Consider the following 19,603-nt stretch of genomic DNA (forward strand, 5'->3'; position numbering starts at 1 on the left):
CAGTTTTGATATATTTTATTTTATTTTTTTAACATGTTTGTTTATAGCTTTGATAGTGGCGCCAAGCTTCTGGCCACCTGTAGTGTTTCTCTGTCAGTCCTTATCATTGGTATTATTATATTATTTGTAAATAGTGCAAGGGGATTCTACTGTAACGTTTGTATAATGACTTGTGTGAATATGCATAGCTACTGTATGCCAACATTATTCCTCAGCGTCTGACACAGTCATAGCGAAACACACTCGTCTATAAGTGAGGGCAGATGTGGAGGGGCTTAATGATGGCTCAAAGCATGGGGCTGAGTGAATCGATGGTGGTGGGTGTGTTGACGCGTGATGAATTGTAGAGTTAATCGGTCAGACGTCTCTAATGGCCTGACATAGGAATGAAAAATAAAAATAAATTAGTGGAAAGAAAGCCTTAGTCTGTATCCATCTGCCAAAGCCTTTTGTGCTATTGATTTGCCTCAGGCACTTAAAGCCTGATGTATTGTCAACATTGCACTCTATTGCCTGTCCAAGTACACGGTCACAGTCTGACTTCCACCGGACTTTAGCATAGACAACTAGCAGTATTAAGTGTGGGTGAATGTCTGAATCAGGGCACAGCTACATCTTTCATCTTACCAGGTGTTAATGCACTCAGTCCCCAAGTTCAGAGTTTGTCATACTGTAGTACAAAGTGAAGAGTTGCTTGCGGCGGGAATGATTTGTGATCTGTTGACTGTAATTACTACTCGGAAACGTAGAATGACTTTGTTGCATGCTGGGAGGCCTGCACGTTCACTCCGAGTCGCTGCGTGTGGCTGGCTCATTTAGATGACTGACTGAATATTTAGGCTGTGTTTAAGAACTCCTGCAGATGATTTAATAAAAGGGCCAACGGGGAACGGAAAGAGATCTTTAGTCATATAAGGATTCATGGGGGGTTTTGTCTACATTTATAACATATCAAATTGTACAGCACCTGAACCTTGAACGTTTGGGCTTAGTAGATCACAAATTGCTGTGTCGTCTTAACAGTAATCAAGTAAATGTACCTGCTCACCAGTTCCTACTTCTGGCATTACTATTATTCAGAATGACAGCTATTAGTGGCTAAGTCCCCCCCTCCACCTGTTCTGTAGTGCTGGCTACCTTTTGTTTGTGACAGAGAAATCCTAACTCAGAGATCCACTTGTTCCTTTTCAGGATTTTCAACGTCATTTACCTTTTTTGTTTGTTGTTTTTTATCTGGAGGCACGTGCTTTGGCAGTTTCCAACAACAGGAGCATGTTCCAAAGCTCTGTCCAAGACAGCAGATTAATAAAATGGGCACTGGAGATGCAGCATTTGTGTGTTTATTGTAAACCATTATATCCCCATGACTTCACCACCACTGGGTGCCAGAACCACTCTGCTGGACAAGCTACTATATGATGACACCATGCAACATGTTCTATAAAGATAGTAGCATACATTATAAGTGACAACATGGATGTTTATGTTTAAAAAAATCAAGTGGCTACCAGTAGCAGTGCTCTGCATTGTACATTAGGCATATATACATACATTTCATTCAATTTAATTAATTTTTATTTATACAGCGCCAAATCACAACAACAGTCGCCTCAAGGTGCTTCACATTGTAAGGTAGACCCTACATAATACTTTTAGGCATAGATATTGTATCTCTGCAAAAAGCTGTTTTGTAGCTGCCTTACATTCAGAAGTGTTTAGGTCTCAAATGGATATCTTTGCCGCTTGTTTGACCTTTTAATACAAAAAGAGGCTCTAGAGGGCTCTGGCGTCTTTATTCTGAAGGGCTTACACTAAAGCCTGACATTTCCCTGTTGGTGTTTTAAAGAGATGAAAAGGTTCTGCTAATAACTAATGCTAATTTAGCTGTGATTAAATTGCTGCTTTTGAAAAATACCACACAACGGATATGAAACATTCTTGATTATGGTGTAATGCCAGGGTAAAACTTTACAATTAAGATTCCCCTTTAAATTTGTAGTAAGTGAAACAAAACATGTGAATTTTCTGTTCTTGCCAGGCGTTTAGATATTAATTTTACCCAATCTATTTGCCATTCAGCATGCAGCGGGGTGTAGTCATTTACTTTACCCTTTGTCTTCACAGGTCATCTTTGAAGCGACTGTTTCTGAAGAGCGGCAGGGTTATATTGCCTTGGACGATATAGTGCTGCTCAATTACCCCTGTTGTAAGTACCCACTTCTCTACAACTCATAATAATGGTGGTCCAGGCCACAGAACTCAACAGCTTCTGAAAAGTGATTGAAGACTATGAAACCATTCTGGTGACAGGGGGGCAACCGCGGCACACATACCTGGTACATGCCCAAATGTCAGACCCACAATAACACAGCGGGAGGTGTCCCTTTTGTCCTGGAAGAACAGCCGACCTTTTCCACTGATCGCTATGCTCCCAGCCGGGTGCTTTTAAAGCTAATGTGATGTTACAGGCAGGAAAAGGACAGCTAGTGTTTGTACTTTGATCCTCTCTGGGAGATGTTTTTTCTTTGGCATCACTGGGATATCGGGAGGCTGGTGGTTTACGGGTGTTATTGAAAATTCTGTTATGTTCTGTTAAATTACTATTACACTCCCTGACTGTGTTTTAGTGTGTACAGTAGTTGATGTTGGATCCATCATATGAGACCTTTTTCTTCACAGCTGTGCCATTACCAAGATGATTAGCTCTATTGGGCATCATAGACAAAAGCTTAATGTGAACTGAGTGGTCTGCCTGGAAGCAGAGGTCATTGCAAAAGCTTCAATAAGGCATGCTGACTTCCAGAACAGATAACGTGGAGCCAAAACAGCAAGTACTGAGAATCAACTGATAATGGGCTCGGTGTTAGTGTTTTATTAAATAATTGTTTCAGTCATTTAAATGCTGTAATTTCGACCAATTATTATTGGCCAGTTGTGATATGATGCAGAGTGTTAGATTACATAATTACTCTGTAATAAGCCATTTCTGCACTGGGTGTTGGTATATCTTTAAACTAAATCAAGCATATATAAATATTATATGACTAATTGTTGGCAGTTAAGTGCGCTTATTCTTCAACTTATTCAGTTACAGTAGCTTTTCAGTGAATGAAAATATAAAACTAGTGCTAAATTTTAAAGCATAATTGTTTTGTATTTCACTAATATCTCATTTACTGCCATCAAACTCCATTCTTTTGATGAGACTGTAGTTGGCTACTTGTCTACCAGTAACCCTGTTCAGAGAAGCAAAAAGACAAAGCCCTTAATGATATTACCAGATGCGCTGTAATGTGTTGTATTCTAGATCAGCGGTCCCCAACCCCCGGGCCTCGGACCGGTGTCCGTGAGTCGTTTGGTACCGGCCGCGAGAGTTGAGGCTCAGGTGTGAAATGTATAGTTTTCAGGGTTTTTATCGGTTTTCAGCGTTATTTTGTTATCGTTTTTATCGTTTACTCGGTTTTCCTGGGTCTTTTCACGTGTGTTATGAATAAATTTTCTTTTTTTCGGTACCGGTACTGGTTATATTTTGTTGTATTTATCCGCGACACCTTAAAGGCCGTGAAAATATTGCCGGGCATAAACCAGTCCGTGGCGCATATAAGGTTGGGGACCGCTGTTCTAGACTGTTTCACTGCCCCCTTGTGGTCAAAAATCTCTTCATGCGGCTTTAAATAGAATAGTCAAGTCATGCTTGAACGACCCCGAAATACCGCCATTCGTACTGTTCAGAAACCAAGTACTTCTGTATTCCAATCTTTATAACTAACATCCAGTCTGGCTTTCAGTAAGAAGGGAGCGAGAATGGAAATATTGTTTTTAGCTGCTTAAATGTGGGAAAATGCTAATGAATGATAATGTGGAGTATTTATGAGCTCATGAAATTCAGATCTCGTTTTCTAGGGCTACTGGCACTGCTAAAAATCAGCGAGGCCACATTATATAATTCATTGAATCCACACTGGGAAACCGACAGAGGAGCTAAAACCCTTTCTTAAACCAGCATGCAGATTCTTTTTTTTTTCCAAATCGAAGCTCTGCTCAGACTTTAGCACTTGCCCTCTGTGACCCTGTCCTGAGAGGAGTAGGATACTTGTCCATGGTGATTAGTGATGGAGTGGTGGTAGGTGCCTTTGCCAAGGCCCCTCAATATGTGAGCCAGGCTGAGTTTAGCCTTCGTGCAGATGGTGGCGTTTGGATCCTCAACATGCCTCTAAGCTCACATTAGGGGACAATGTCCCTGCAAGGCACTGCAACATATTATATGTGCAGCATAAACACATGAATCATGAAGCACATGATTCATGCGTTTCATCTGTGCTCAACCAAGCATATCCACACACACACATAAATCTAGAACAGAAAAACGCATACACGTGCAGAGTTTTGCACTTGGTGTATAGCTGCAACAGCAAATGCACACACACACACTCAAACAAAGATGTAAGTAAACATTAGTAAGGCAGTGCAAATTTCCCTGCAGGCAACAAGAATAATAGTATGCCCCTTTAGGAAAGCTTCAGCTCAAAAGCAACCGCTACTCAGTTTACATTCCCACTCATTTGACATTTGTCTTGTTTTCCCCTGGAGTCCGTGCCTTTATTCTAAACACGTGTTTCAGTCAAACCAATCTCTCCTGCATCATGAAGGCAGAGGCAGCATCATTAATTTAAAAAGCCAGCATTTCAGACAGACAGAATACATTTGAGACTCAATTTACCTTGGCTCTTTTTATGTTTAACACTATTAATTAAGGCTCACCAAGTCTCATATCCAACCTACTAGGCTTTTAGATTTAAATTTAATTTTCTCTGTCACTATTAATGCAACTGCCTCATCCTCAAATGACTCCTTCTATAATTGGCCCTGAGACTGTTAGTCTTTTAGAGAAGACTTTAAAGTTGGCTTGTTTTCTCCATACAAAATACTCAGGGTGGCACAACAACAAAAGTCCATTGGGTATCCATTCTGTTAATTTTTCATTCTTTTAATGCCACATTAGCCATCTTCCCAATTTATCACTTATGGTGTGAAATGAGCTAGTTGTGGTTTGAGATATGCACCTGAAATTACTTACTGTTACTATGCTGATTGAATGGACGGAGCACCAAAAGGCCCAGAGAAGGAAAGAGAAACATGAGCAAAAAGGTAAAATTTTCGATGCAGTTTCTATCATCCCATTCTCTGCAGATGTTGCTGTTAGTTGCCGTGGAAACCAGGCATGAAAGTGTCTGAATTACATTTTGCCCATCACATTGGTTAGCCAGTAGAAATAATTCCCACAGTACATATCCTGCTAACGCCACAGAAGGAATCTCTCAGTATGCTCTGTGTCTTATATAATGTAGGTTATTATTTTCTCATTATATTCAGAATGTTGTTCATTAGTGTTGTTTTAAGGGGGTAGCTATGTTACCCATTCTCATTGTTTAAAGAGTGTTTGGAAGCGTGAAAACCTAAATGAATGCTTGCTCAGGCCAAAATTAGTCTAGAAATGTTTCCAGCACTCTATTCTAACAGCCTGCAGAAACAAGCAAAGAGAAATTAGATTGGCTGTTGGGTGGGTCTGTGATATATTGCGTATTTTTAATAGTATTTTTAAGATACTATATTGTATTTCCTGTAATGGAAATGCACCAATCTATGCAAATGTTGAAATATGCCACTGTTCAGCATCTTTGCGGCTAAGATCAACTCATGTATGGCTCAGTACATGAGCGGGGCGCAGAAAGAGCAGGAATACCAGAGGAGCGAAACACCAGCCAGTAGACAGTGCAGTCGCCCAAGACTGCAAGAGCAGACTGACTAACCTGTGCACCGCCTGGATTGACTACAACAGCGGTTCCCAAACTTTTTTTGCTAGGCCCCCCTTTGTTTTACAAGAAAAATGTTTGCGCAAACACATCCTCCAACCACACACACCCATATTTTGCTCCATTGCAATTTATTTCACACCTCAAACATTTAGTAAACAATAAGCAAATACAAGCAATCTCAAATAAATTACAGGTAGTAAGAAAATAAACTACTAACTCTTTTACGCTACGTCCACACCTGTAGGATACTGTTTGTCTGTGATTTGAACAGCCCAGTATGTGCTCCCAACAAAGGGAAAGCCAATTACAGTATGCAGGGGAGACCTACCTCTGCACTTGTGCAGGTGAAACCAAAGGGAAGACTTGCTTCACCATATTTTCTAGTCTTTGGCTTAGAATGAAGTTGGTTTGGAAACATATTCAGCGATGCTTCATCTCCTGCTTTGCGTTTGTGTGGGAGCCCTGTGCTAGCAGTGTCCAAGCATTGTTTTTTTGGTTTTTTTTCCCTTTTCATACTGCGCCCCCCCTGCAATGGCTCTGCGCCCCCACTAGGGGAAGGTCTGGACAACAAGAAGGCCTATGACTCGATGCCCCACACGTGGATCCTCTAATGCCTGGAACTATATGAGATCAACAGATGTCATTCTATAGATGGCATCAAGCTGTATGCCAAGAGTGAATGGGACATTGATTCACTGATCCACAGCACCAGGATATACAGCAAGGACATAGGAATGTGATTCGGACTGAAGAAGTGTCGGCTGGTAACAAAGAGAGGGAAAGTAGTCAGAACTGACGGGATCGAACCAGAAGGCAACATTACAGACACTGAGGACAGCTACAAGTAGCTGGGGAATCCCATAGGCAAATGGGAACCACGAAGAGGCCGGGAACCATTGGAACCACAAACAGTTGTTGTAGTTATATTAAATTCAGTTAACAAGAGGCTCTTTTAATTCATTAATGATCATTTAGACACTTTTACTTCATGATTATGCTCAGCTTTGGTCCAAAATTATCAACATACTGCATCAAATGAGGTGATGGACCTCACTATTCACCATTATGAAGTCAAATTGGTCAAATACTTTTTTAAAAAAAAAAAATCAGCAATCAGTAACACACAGCATTTCAAACTTGAGCCTTCAAAATGATCCAGGAGTAGCAGAACTCTTGTGTTAAACAGTGTTTAGTTAAGTTAGGTTTATCTAATAAACTATAACTCACCTGTTGCATTAATCTAATGTGTAGAGCATATTAGAAAGTCACCAAAACAAAGAAATGTTACATCAGTGCCTGTTTCCTTTCTCTACCACTACTAAGCTATTGCAGAAAGAGTTTAAAGTCAGTTTTAAAAATTATATATTTCCCATAAATATATTTCCTGAAATAAAAAAACATCAAATGTTTAAACTGAAACATTTTTAATAAAATGCCTATTTTGATTGTGCATCAATATTTATTCTTTTCTTTATTTATTCATCAGGATTTGAACTTGCAGTTGTCAACAAAGTGTCAACAGATGGAAATATTGATAAAAGACAATTCAGTTATCATTTTTGAATTAATTTTTATGAGAAAGATTGCGGTGAACCTCTGTTACAGAAACACCAAATGCATTTTCTTTCATAAATATACAAGGTAGCTTAAAGAAAGGACCTGAAAATGTGGTTCAAAATAGCAGAAGGCAGTATAGATGTATTAGCAATATGCAGATGCAATGTTCCACACATTACAGTGAACGGACATACTTGTGTTTTATATACTGGCAGAGAGTACTGTGACTGACCGTAGGTGTACAGCACAATGCAGACGCTTTTCAAACTGCCTCTTATGAATTCCTTCATGTAACCATGTAAACAGCAGCAGGTAAGAAAAGCCTTGTTTTTGAAATTTGGCTTTACTGTTTTGCATTTTACTTTATTCCATTGAATATTATTAGGTTATTACTACCATTATTCTTAATTTGGCGTTAAAAAGAGCAGTTGAAGTTAAGGAAGTAGCAAAAACATTTGATCTCGCAGAAATACAGCTTTCCAAAAATGGTTTGCCTTCAGTCTTAGCTGCATCCTTTATGCTCTCAAATGCTGACATGGTGGCAATGGCAGTCCATAAAAGTAAAGCCCATCATTTTGTTTTTTTCTAAAACCCAATGGTACAAAAGCATTTTTCATATTTTTCCAGGGACACATGGATCGTTTTCTTTCACCTATTTCATGTTTTTGCCACATAACTGCCATGTCACAGCTGTGATGTCCATTCCAAACGGATCAACGGAGCTTTTGTTGTTTTTGTGGTTAAATATTTTTGAAAAGTGCTTTGGACAATGCTCATGTGAACCATTTATAGTTGTTTAGAAAAGTGAACAGAAGCCAGCAGTGATGTTTGTGAGCCTCTATCTATATCTAGGTGTATATTTAATGTACAGGCTCTAAATAAATTGCACTTAGCATCTGTGTTTTCAGTATATTTAGACAGCAAAGCTCAGCTCCAGATGTGGCACTTTCATCACTGTGTATCTCTGTGTGTGTGTGTTTTGTCCTCCTACCACAGACAAGGTGGCTCATTTCTCTCGGCTGGGTGACGTGGAGGTGAATGCCGGGCAGAATGCCTCGTTCCAGTGTGTCGCCACGGGAAAAGTTTCTGAGGCTGAGCCCTTCCTGCTGGAGGTGAGACCGAGGGATTGTGCACATTAGCGTGTTTGTATTTTCTTTGTATTAATTATCTTCGCTCGCAAACATCATCATAGCTACATGCGGCTGTCCTCTTGTTTGATGGCAGATACTCCCTTCACCCTGGACAAAAAGGCTAAAATGACCAAAGAAAAAGTGGGAAACAGTTAAACATGAGAGGATTTTGGACAAAGTTTGTGTTTTTTCCATTGTTTAAGCACTGCTTCCAGCCAAGAGTGATACCATATATGCCCCATAGCTGCAGAAAAGGCTAACATTGTTATCTTTTTACAAAAAACAGCTGAACATGAGAGGTTTTTGGACAAAGTTTGTGTTCTCCATTCTTTAAGCACCGGTTTGAGCACCGTTTCAAAAGTACCGATTTGGCACCGGTATCGGATAAAACCTAAACGATACCCATCCCTAGTCAAGGCCACAGCTAAGCTTCTACATAACACCTAAAATGAGGCCCACCTCCTCCTGAAATTCTGATACATAATTTTCTCCAATTAAATCTACACTTTTTATTGAATAGTTGTTTTTCTTTAACAAAAACTAGAGAGTATCTAGATTTAAGATATATGATATAAGTAGGGTTGTCTTTTTAAATGAATTGTGATGATGTATGAAAATTTCACAAATGTTGTTGTGATTTAATGTAAATCTATGTGTTACCGAAAAGTCTTGAGACTCGATGCCCTAGCTGCAAGCAGGGACAAAACAGTGGTATCTGTGATTATTCTTCATTATTCCAGTTGTGCATTGGCATTTATATTAGTTCAGTCCACCAGAGCACAAAACCTTGAAAGAAGTGAATGAGATTTTTTCCGATTGGGTTGATGTGGAGTTTTGAAACGCACCATTAAACATTTGCTCACAGTGAATTTAGGGATACTGAGGACTGCAGTGCAGTGTAGACTGTATCATTGTTCCTTTTCAATATGGTGATTGTTTCAGATTTAGAGATTTGTTTGTGATTTGGCTTTCAAACATAGCAGAATACAAACCAGAGCCTAAAAAAATGTCAATTAATTCTCCCAAATGCAGCAATTTTCCTCATTCCAGATCTTCTTCTTGTGCATCTCTTGGTTTCTTAATGCTGCTGGTGCTTTTAGATTGCTCCATGAAAGTCACGCTCTGACCTTGCACTGTGCACGGTGCAGTGGACTTAAAACTTGCTTGAAGCACAGAAATCAGTGTCTCTTTCAAACTGCTCCAATTGCCAGATTGTCAATCTGAATTTCATTGTGTGATCGTGTGCCAGCATACAACACACTGAAAACACACCAGCACAATCTGTGGGACTTCCAATGAGAAATCTAATAATAGAACCTGCAAAGAAACAGATGTAAGGATGCACAAGGAGATGACTTTAAAGGGGAAATTAGTCTAGGTCAGGGATAGTTTGGGACTTTTAAGGGAAAATTATTTTTATTTACACACCATACTAGCTTTTCAAGTGGACAGGGGCTTTGTATCATGAGATTGACATATTGGGTATTTAATCACCACTTATTGTGTTCCAATGGCGGGCCTATTTTCAGATTGACACAACACAGCTTAACAAACACAACCACATTTTCACCCTTAGCTGAAGAACATCAAACATCATTTCTAATCAGAAGCAATAGCAATCCTGGATTTTCAATTAAAGTCTGGATGTGGTAGAGGGGTGTTGAACTTGAATGACTTAAGTGTCCACAAGGTTTTAAACATTTAAAACCTGTTGTGTTACATCACAGCAGGTGACTGAGATGAACTGTGTCCAACTTTCTCTAATGACGTGAAAATGCAACTTATACAGTTAGCACGGTGTGTTGGGTTCTCACCAGGTACTCTGGCTTCCTCCCACAGTCTAAAGACATGTAGTTAGTGGGGATAGGTTAATTGGAAAGTCTAAATTGTCCAAAAGTGTGAATCGTTTTCTGTGTCTGTGTGTTAGCCCTGTGACAGACTGGCGACCTGTCCATGGTGTAGCCTGCCTCTCCCCCTAAGATAGCTGGGATAGGCTCCAGCCTCCCTGCGACCCTGAAAAAGGGATAAACGAATGGATGGAAGTTAAATAAACTTAAACTTAAAGCGTGTGTACCATTTTGACTATCATTGAGCCCCAAAGTACAGATATACAATCTTATGTTTTAGTACTGATACAGCTCAATACTGCTAAGTGGATCAGAGAGATGATCATCATGGAGACTGCTCTTAGTGCTGCAATGATTGAATCCCATGTTTGCAAATTATTTATTGGTGCTTAAAATAAATTTGGAGCGTTTACTGATAATGAATAAATAATAGACTTTTGGCCCCTTTACATGCTATTAGTTTAGCATTTTTTTAAATATAAGATATTGATATCTGTATTAATATTTGATGACTGTGGCCACAGATGTTACTTATATTGCAGATTTTGGACAGATAGTTCTGAACCAGCAGTCTGTCAACACAGTCTATTTAGCCATTTTAATGTCTAATATGAAACAATGGTAATGGATGGGTGGTTATGAAACTGGAATCGGGTATTTTGTAGGGTACAGTACAAATATATATTTCTTTTCTGAAGATACTGCAGAAAAGAAATGCAGTTTTTATTTATTTATTTATTTATTTATTTACTTACTTACTTACTTATTTGTTTATTTATTTATTTCCTTTTTAACCATATCACATCTGTTCGCACAGCCAGTTTTCTTCATCATATCTGTTTACTTCAAACTACAGAAGGGTCTCAAGAGTCTTAACCATCAAACACCACATGCTTGGAAGCCTGTTAAAATCATCACCCTCCAGAGGCTTGATTATTAAGTTTATTGAACTCCCAACAGTATATTCAGTATATGAATTCAGCTCATCACTTCAGAAGACTTCAAACCAAAACCGCTTGAAATTTTAAATAGATTTTTCAAACTTGATTGATCTGACACAACATTAAAAGTACCCCTGCAAAATATGTGGTTAGTCATTTGCATCCTACCAAAACTTCTCTGGCCTGGCGTTGCACAGACTCTGCAGGACTTCTGAAGGTGCCCTTAGTATCTGGCATCAAGAAGTTAGCAGCAGATTTTATAAGAGATGGCGAAGCCACTGTGACGCAAGCGGCCCAGCACCCTGTTGCTAGTTTTTGATTCGTCCACATTTCACTGCCAGCATGTACTTGCCACTGCTGCACCTTACAGGAGCAGACGTGCTCTGACCGAGGCGTCTAGCCATAAGCATATGGCTCTCGTCAAACTTTGTCAGGCTTTTGCACAGAATCCTCCCGTGTCCAAAACTCATTGGCGTCTGAAGTTCTCTTATGCAGTATCCCTGCTTTGGAGCTCTAAGAAAGAAAAATGCTAACAAATGCAAATTTTTTTGCTTTAAAATTTCAAGTCCTCTAACTTCATGGAAGGTCAATACGGTTGTCTCTTAATTGTCAATCGCAGAATTACCTGGTGGCAAAGACGTGAAGCCACCTCTTCTGACCTCGTAATTAACTGTGCAGTAGTCGTTAAAGAAAATGGGAGCCATTATCTTTTATGTCAGTAATAGTAGTGCGATTTAGCATTCTTACATAATTCAGAAAGTTTGTGATTCAGAGTTTTTGCCTTTTAATGCTTGTGTTGTGCGCAGAGCCGTTTGACAGTTTGTGCCTCTGCTTTTCTAGCTTTTTGATTGGGATGGCATTTAGTTTACAAAAGCCCCTAAAGTCATTTCTCTCATGCAACTGAAAATAGTTTTCATAGTTTAAATCCATCCTTGAATGCCTCCACTCCTTCTTTTTGGCCTTGAAGCCTGCACATCTAAGTGCTTTTGAAATGATAGCAGCAGGGAGAAGACACTTTGCAAATGAGATCTCTGTATACTTGGTGATCCATCCCCTGTGTTTCCACTCAATTTTATTTCACCCCCACCCTCTCTTCTCTGTATCGAAGCCTTTGAAGATCATCGGTGTATGAAAGAGCCATTTTTTAAAATCACTTTCAGACTTTGCAAATTTGTTGACTGAGCTATACACACATGTGAAAATTCAAACAATAGAAGGCTTGTCTTCTGTAATTTGACAAAGTGCTGCAACTTCTCAGCCCATGTCAGCACATGTTACACTCCTCCCTGCTCCTCTCATTTAGTGGAAACAAACCCAAAAACTGGTAACAACAGAGAGTGGAGATATATCATAAGCCATTACCACCTTCTGTTCCTCCATTTGTTGTTCAGGGCCTGTTTGATCGTCAGCACCGAGACTGCTAATTGCTGTTTTCTCTTTGATCTCCCTGCCAATGCAGAGGTCCTCTCTGGACCAATCTGGAGCTGCTCTCCTCCACTCTTTCTTCTGTTTAGCTAGTCCAAACAAATTGTTAGCATAATGTTTCTTAATCCATTTACATCATATTTCCTCTGCTGTCCATGAGCCCAAAAATCGCAGACGGCACTCTCAGATGCTATTTATTTAATATCAACATGTGCCGAATCCAAACCTGAGTTAGTCATTATACAAACTCTTAATTGCATTATGACGCAGGGCTTGCTGCCAGACAGGAAGAATGGCAGCACACTTGGCAAACAGAAGCATTTTTGCTTTAAAAGCCTGCAGGTGGGATTTAAAGTTTACATAAAAAGCAAGCAAACAAACAACAACAAAATAAACTGCATGTATGCTCTACATTAAAAAGTCATGTTAAACTGATGAAAAAGGGTGTTTTTTTTTAAACCAAAAAAGTAGGAAACAAATTTAAACAGAGATTACATAAAAGAAGATTGCAGATTTTATTGATACCAAGGCTAAAGTTAAATTGAAGTATAATCTGTAGCTGTAGGCAGTACTCTGGCACTATATATCTAATTTCATATTTTCTAACAGCAGTGTATTTTCCCCCCATCCTCCTAAACCAATTCAAACATGCGGATGTCAAACCCACTTACTGGTGAAAAGTGTAAGCAGGCGACAGCTTACATAATAATCTACTTATACTGTGCGAGAGGCTGTATATATTGTATCTCGCACCTGGAACAGCTCATTCCGAGTGCTGGCCTCTGATTTCCTGTTCCACCGCTTAAGCCAATTTCCAGTGTGCCTGGAGCACTGACACATTAGCATGGTAGGAGACGTCAGCTCGAGCCCCGGTGCTGGAAACAACAGCAACCCGGGAGGCCTGTGTCACTGGTCTTGAAAGCGAACAAACGATTGTGACCAGTGACATTTATCACATTTATTATCTTGCCCTCCCATGTGGTTAATTCCAGCCCTGTTTTGTCTTCCTGTCTGCTTCTCAGATGCTTACCTATTTTTAATGACTTGGACAGATGCAGGTAAACACATACGGTTGGGTCGGTGCACTCAATGCTCTCTCTCTCTCTCTCTCTCTCTCTCTCTCTCTCTCTGTGGACCTTTTCTGGCTGTCAGCGGAGAAACGGCGTGCTGCTGGACACGTCCATGCTGACTCGGTTGAGTCACAAGCGGCTGATGGCGACTTTCCAGGTGGAGGCACAGCGTGGAGAGCAGGACCTCTACCGCTGCATCACCCTGTCCCCCAGAGGTGCCGCCGTGTCCAACTTTGGAGAACTAATCGTCAGAGGTAAACTGTAAACATTTTCATGCACAATAATACAGGGAAAACCACAACAACTTGATGACAGTAGAAAGTGATAACTTCCTTTAAACAGGAACAAACCTCCGGCAGAATCAGAATCCAAACACGTTTGATATCCTGTGGGTATGGCCATCGTTTATGTACAGTATATGAGATTTGCTGACTTTGCCTCAAAATAAGTTTTTAATGAGCTTTTTAGTTTTACTTTTGCCTTCATCTTTGCTGTTAAGAAGAGGGCCGTATGTCTTCCTTGTGTCTCTGGTAAGAGCAATTTATGTGATGGATGTCTCATCATAAGCTCTGCAGCAACAACACATGCTAAATAGAAAGACATCCACAACCTCAGATGGGTCACCTAACGCACTGGGATTAGGTCTGTGAGAACTGTAGGGTATTTACTTTGTAATATAAAGTGGCTTAAGAAGACTGTTTTTTTGTTATATGGTGTCATGTATATAAAATTGAAATTAAAGAAAGTGTCTGCAACAGAGATCCATACTTCAGACAGCAAAAATCATTCGCCTCCCATTTCTGTTCACATTCAGCCAGAAAAATGTTGAAGCTACACGTAGATTATCCTTTTTTCTCCAGCAAATGCTCACTTGTGCAATCCAAACAGCTGCAATAGCCACAATAATGGGAAATATCCGAGGATGAAATACAATGCTTTGAGTGGATTTTTAAGAGAAATAAACAAAGAGTTTGGTTCTGTTGGGTCTCCTCGGTTTTTCTGCAGCAGTTGTGTTACTTTCACTGTGCATTATGTGTTTAGCTGCTTCATCTATTTCTGATATCATAGTTTTGTCTCTGCAAAATCAGCTGTTCTGAGTGTGTTACTTATTTCTCTCATTTATTCAACACATTTGCCTGTCCAGATGGGCATAAATCATTAGATTTGTTCTCTGAGCTCTTAAGAAAGCTGGGAGGAAACTAAAAGGAAACTTTGGTATTTTTTTCCCATCTTGTGGGGTCTAAATTATTAATGGGGAAGGAAAGCTTTGTCAGTCCAGTACTGTGTGAGGACACTATTATTCTGTGTTGTAAAGCACTTTGTGATTTTTATCTGTGAAAAGCGCTATATAAATAAATTTTACTTACTTACTTACCGGCAGCTGCAAAAAAACTCGAGTGTAATCCAGCTGGGCAATTGAATGTGTCAAAGTAAAAGTGTTTTGTGTGTATTTCTACCGAGAAGCTGTAGATTGTTGCATAACTGAATGTACAGTAGCTGCCTGGCACAGATCTCAAGGATACCTGCTGGCTGACCCAATCGCTGACATGTTCTTTTGCTTATTTTGCTTTGTTGACCGTGGGTAGCCCTCTGTTCAGCTTGTCTTTTTACTGGAGACGTAGCAGCACACCAGATGAAATAGTTTGAGTTTGCAAGTTCCCCCCTGCACGAATAAGATGACAACATGCAGCGTTACTATATTTAGAGCAACGCCATCAGTCTGGGCGGTCTTGGTCTTTTCTTCTGGTTGATTTTGTGCAGGTGAAACACCATCTCCAGGAGGGCAATTTTTATTCAAGCCATGGATTCTTGGAGTTGCACAGCAGGGATTTCTCTCATCAGTTGACACATGGAAATTTTTCATACCTGGTATCTACAGGTCCCACTCTTTGCAGAGAGAATTTTCTTTCTCACTGAGCAGCAGAGAAATGAATGCAGAAGCACTTCCAGCTTCCTGAGAAATGGTCTTTCTTTCTCTTCCTTCACCCACTGAGTCCCAGCTTCTCTTTCATTTAGCTCCTTGTCTGTGCACTCAAATAAATAGCAGTGATCATCAAGCTGAAAAGACTGACAGCATCCTTGTCATGGTCCACATCTGCCATTACATGTAACTACTGATTTGTTGAAAGTCCGTCTGTAGACAAACTGAACTGCGGAGATGGGTGTGATATTATAAATATGTCACTTATTATGTCAATTGTATGAATTCAGCTACCAAGTATCCCAAATGGAGAGATGTGCCAGGTGCTTAATTTCAATTTTTTGTCCTAAGTCACAGAACTATTGAGCCTGTCAGTGGAAAAATCTCTCTTACTCTGGAAACAGTGCAGTATTGAATCTCAATGCTGTAACTGGCAACCACAAAATGTGCTATTGCCATATAGCAGCTGTGAAGCATTTTTGTCCCAATTAATAAGCTAGACCAAAGTCATACCTTATAAAAAGCTATGATTTTGGATTACCTTGGATTCTGATTACCTAGATGTGCCCCAGCCAGCACTATACATCCACAGATGTTGTTGATGTGGGTAAATGTGCTGGCCAGTCAGAGCTCAGTCGTAGCCTTTGAAGATGTCAGATCTAAATCTGGTTCAGAAGAAAAAGGTTTAGAGATCCTTTAGAGGATTTGGGGAAAATACCCTAAAATGGTTTGATCTAATTTTATCTGTTTACTGACATTGAATTTTGTTGTTAAGTGGTTGTGATCAGACCGTCACGCAGTGTCCACTCTGACCCACAGACTGGTCTTTCTGTGTGGCTGTTATTTAAAGTGGTAAGCGGTGCTGCCTTGCAAGAAACAAGAAGAGCCTGGCTTCAAATCTGCTGGTCTCTGTAGAGTTTGCAGAGGTTTTGTGCTTTAGTTTCCTTTTTGACAAAATTGAAACACATGTATTTATCGTTTTCTAGCCTTCTTACCTTTTACGATTTTCAGTGTTCAACATCTGACATGGTCACCTTTTCAACAAGCTTTTTCAGTGTTGGGTGAATTCAGCTGCACAGATCTACACATGATGGAGCAAAATAACAAGTCTTTCATTGTCACTGACATTTGCTAATGAGTGAGCAGAACAGAAACATCATTGACACTGTCTGTCAAAATAAAATAGGTGTGTTTTGAAAGGTGCGGAATTGTTTGTTGAAACACCGTCTCGTTCTTTACGCCCCAATATGTCACGTCATAAAACATCTTTAGGCAGGTGTTATAACCTTGCGATATGTCAGTCAGAATCACTGCACACCCAGTTCCTCACCCACACCATCGTGTGATGAATTAATTTGATGTTCGCCTGGTTGATGAGGGTCATATTATCTATCAAGGCTGTAGGTTTTTATGCGCATAGAGTACTGAATTAGTTATGCAATTATTCATGCAAATAAGCTCTTATTCAGCATCATTAGAGTGAAAATTAAGATTTTTCAGCATTCAAGAGCCTCTCACACTCTTGCTCTATCTATCTTTCTCCTAGTACTGATGTGATTAAAAGATTTTTATGACTAAATGCTCCAGTAGAGCAGAAATAATGTTATTGAAACTGTAAAATAAAAAGAGAAAATCCATGTCAGAGATCCTTCACTTCTGCTTTCCTATTTTTCGACTTTTCCTTTCTGCTGAAAAAAATGAAACTTGTTTTCCATCAGACGCACTCGCATTTTTTAATTGAGTTTTTCCTGTTTCTAATTTTGCCTCCAAAACCTGATTCTAATATGAATTTAAAATAATTAGTACTTTAAAAAAATGCACAGGAAATTATTTTGGTTTCTGCCTTTCAGTGCCACCAACACCGATTGCACCCCCCCAGCTTTTGCGGGCAGGTCCCACCTATCTGATCATCCAGCTCAACACTAACTCCATCGTGGGGGATGGACCGGTCATTCGGCGGGAAATCCAGTACCGGGCTAGCCAGTCCACTTGGACAGAGACTCATGGTGTGGGTTCGCTTACATACAAGGTCTGGCACCTGGAGCCAGACACAGAGTATCACATCAGTGTCCTGCTAACCCGGCCTGGGGAAGGAGGCACCGGAGCACCCGGGCCCCCACTGATCAGCAGGACAAAGTGTGCAGGTAAGTCACTTTAAAGGTCACAGTGTCCTCAAAAAAGAGTACACAACATCAAAGTTAATTAGGCTTCAATTTCAGACAGAAAGAAAGCCGCTCTGGCATCAAGAGATTATCTCATTAGTTAAAATAAACCTCAATAGGTGGGACAATATATATTAAGACCCTTACATTTTAGAATGTGTGGTTGATAGAAATAATGGACATTAAATTTAGACATTAAATTTACGCAGCTGAAAAGAGCAGCAAATTCTTACACTTTTGATAATGGGAAATGCTCAAAATATGACCTTGAATCAAAAGACTATGCTTCTTTTTGTCTGTCAGGTAAAACCTAACACTTATTGGTGCAGCATTACTTCCTCTTACATAATGTCCATTTCACTAGCTGGGCCCACATCCTCATCTAAGTTTGACAGCGTTTTAGTAGGTAAAAGTGAATGCTTTGACATGAATTGAGCTGCGGTTTGGGGAAGGCCTCGAAGGGGACTGGCGATGACTCAAGGGCCTGGCAGATCCCCGTGTACTAAATAGAAATGAAGAAGTTGAAGAATGGAGAAGAAGGAGGAAGGGTGGGGCACGTAAACGAGAATGATCAGCTTGCAGAACTAGGGGAACCTATATAGATGACAACCGGAAGGAGCGTGTTTGGAGGAGTGGTCCTGCTCCTGAAATTCTGATACATAATCTCATAATTATTGAATATCCAAGGTCACAGTGCAAAGAGGAAATGCTAAAAGCTAATGTAGCATGAGTTGAGATTTGTTAGAATATAAAGCAACATAGGTATACACTCACCCACTCAATTCTGCACTTTTTTGGCAAGCATTTTTGGGACGTTAGCATCATCGTGGCATTTTTCTGGTGGAAGATAAAGTTTTGAAACAATGCACAGCCACAGCTCACCCTGGGTCAGCCCACCTGAATCAAATGATTAGTTTGTTACCAGGCCTCTGGAGACATGTTGAGGAGGTCATTGAGCCATTTAAATTAGCTGTGTTGGCTCAAGGACACATCTAAAACCTAGTACCATAGTACCTGCAGAATTAACCCACATCATCTTGAACTTTGCTGTGATTAGCTATTGTTAGCACACTGAAATGCTGATCATGGTAACTATTACACATGCTTAGGATTAGCTTGTTAGCATTTGTGACTATGTGCCATATCTAATAAAATGCTAGAGGTTGAGGAACTGTAACTACACATCTGACAGCTGATGAGTTGCTATGACACATACAGAAAACAAAAGACTTTCTTGTGCTGATGCTTTCACAAGCTTCTGTGGTAATATGACATATCACTTAACTTGTACTTCGCCTGCAGCCACAAAAGAACTAAAGGTGTTTCTGTTGTTATAGAAGGTGTCAGATGCTTTCTACTTAACTGTGGCTCATAATGAAAACACAAATGTAAATGAGGATCTAGCCATGCTTTCATCAGTACTGTGCATGATTAGAGTTCAGTGAGAAGGGGATGATGTGTACAGAAATCAGGCTGAAGCACCAGATTCTTTGGTTTAGGACCGGTCTACGCCCAGCCGTCAACTACAGTGTAGCACAAGTGGTTGTGTAGTATAAAGGTTCTCCATTTTTTTCATGTTACGCCATGCAAAGCAGAGGGCAGAGACTTTTCTCTCCCTCTCATCTGTGTTTTAACTGCAGTGCTGCTCATCTTGGTGAAAAAGACACCCTGCTGCTCTGTCAAGTAGATGGCATGACGTCCCTGTCACCTGCCACACTCTTTGATCCGCTCTTG

General features: G+C 40.1%; 1 protein-coding gene across 3 annotated transcripts in view; it reads left to right on the forward strand.

The window, feature by feature from the left end:
- Positions 1-19,603, forward strand: part of LOC146644220 (receptor-type tyrosine-protein phosphatase U-like) — a 258,409-nt gene that overhangs the window by 148,420 nt on the left and 90,386 nt on the right. For all 3 annotated transcript variants that reach the window (XM_085397138.1, XM_085397139.1, XM_085397140.1), the window contains exons 4-7: positions 2,125-2,206; positions 8,370-8,485; positions 13,869-14,040; positions 17,558-17,851. In XM_085397138.1, the coding sequence (XP_085253264.1) occupies positions 2,125-2,206; positions 8,370-8,485; positions 13,869-14,040; positions 17,558-17,851 (664 nt within the window). The remainder of the gene's footprint in view (positions 1-2,124; positions 2,207-8,369; positions 8,486-13,868; positions 14,041-17,557; positions 17,852-19,603) is intronic.

The sequence above is a fragment of the Rhamphochromis longiceps genome, linkage group LG22 (genome assembly GCF_057381845.1).
Source record: "Rhamphochromis longiceps isolate RC_006_pf linkage group LG22, R_longiceps_female_GT1.1, whole genome shotgun sequence".
NCBI lineage: Eukaryota > Metazoa > Chordata > Actinopteri > Cichliformes > Cichlidae > Rhamphochromis > Rhamphochromis longiceps.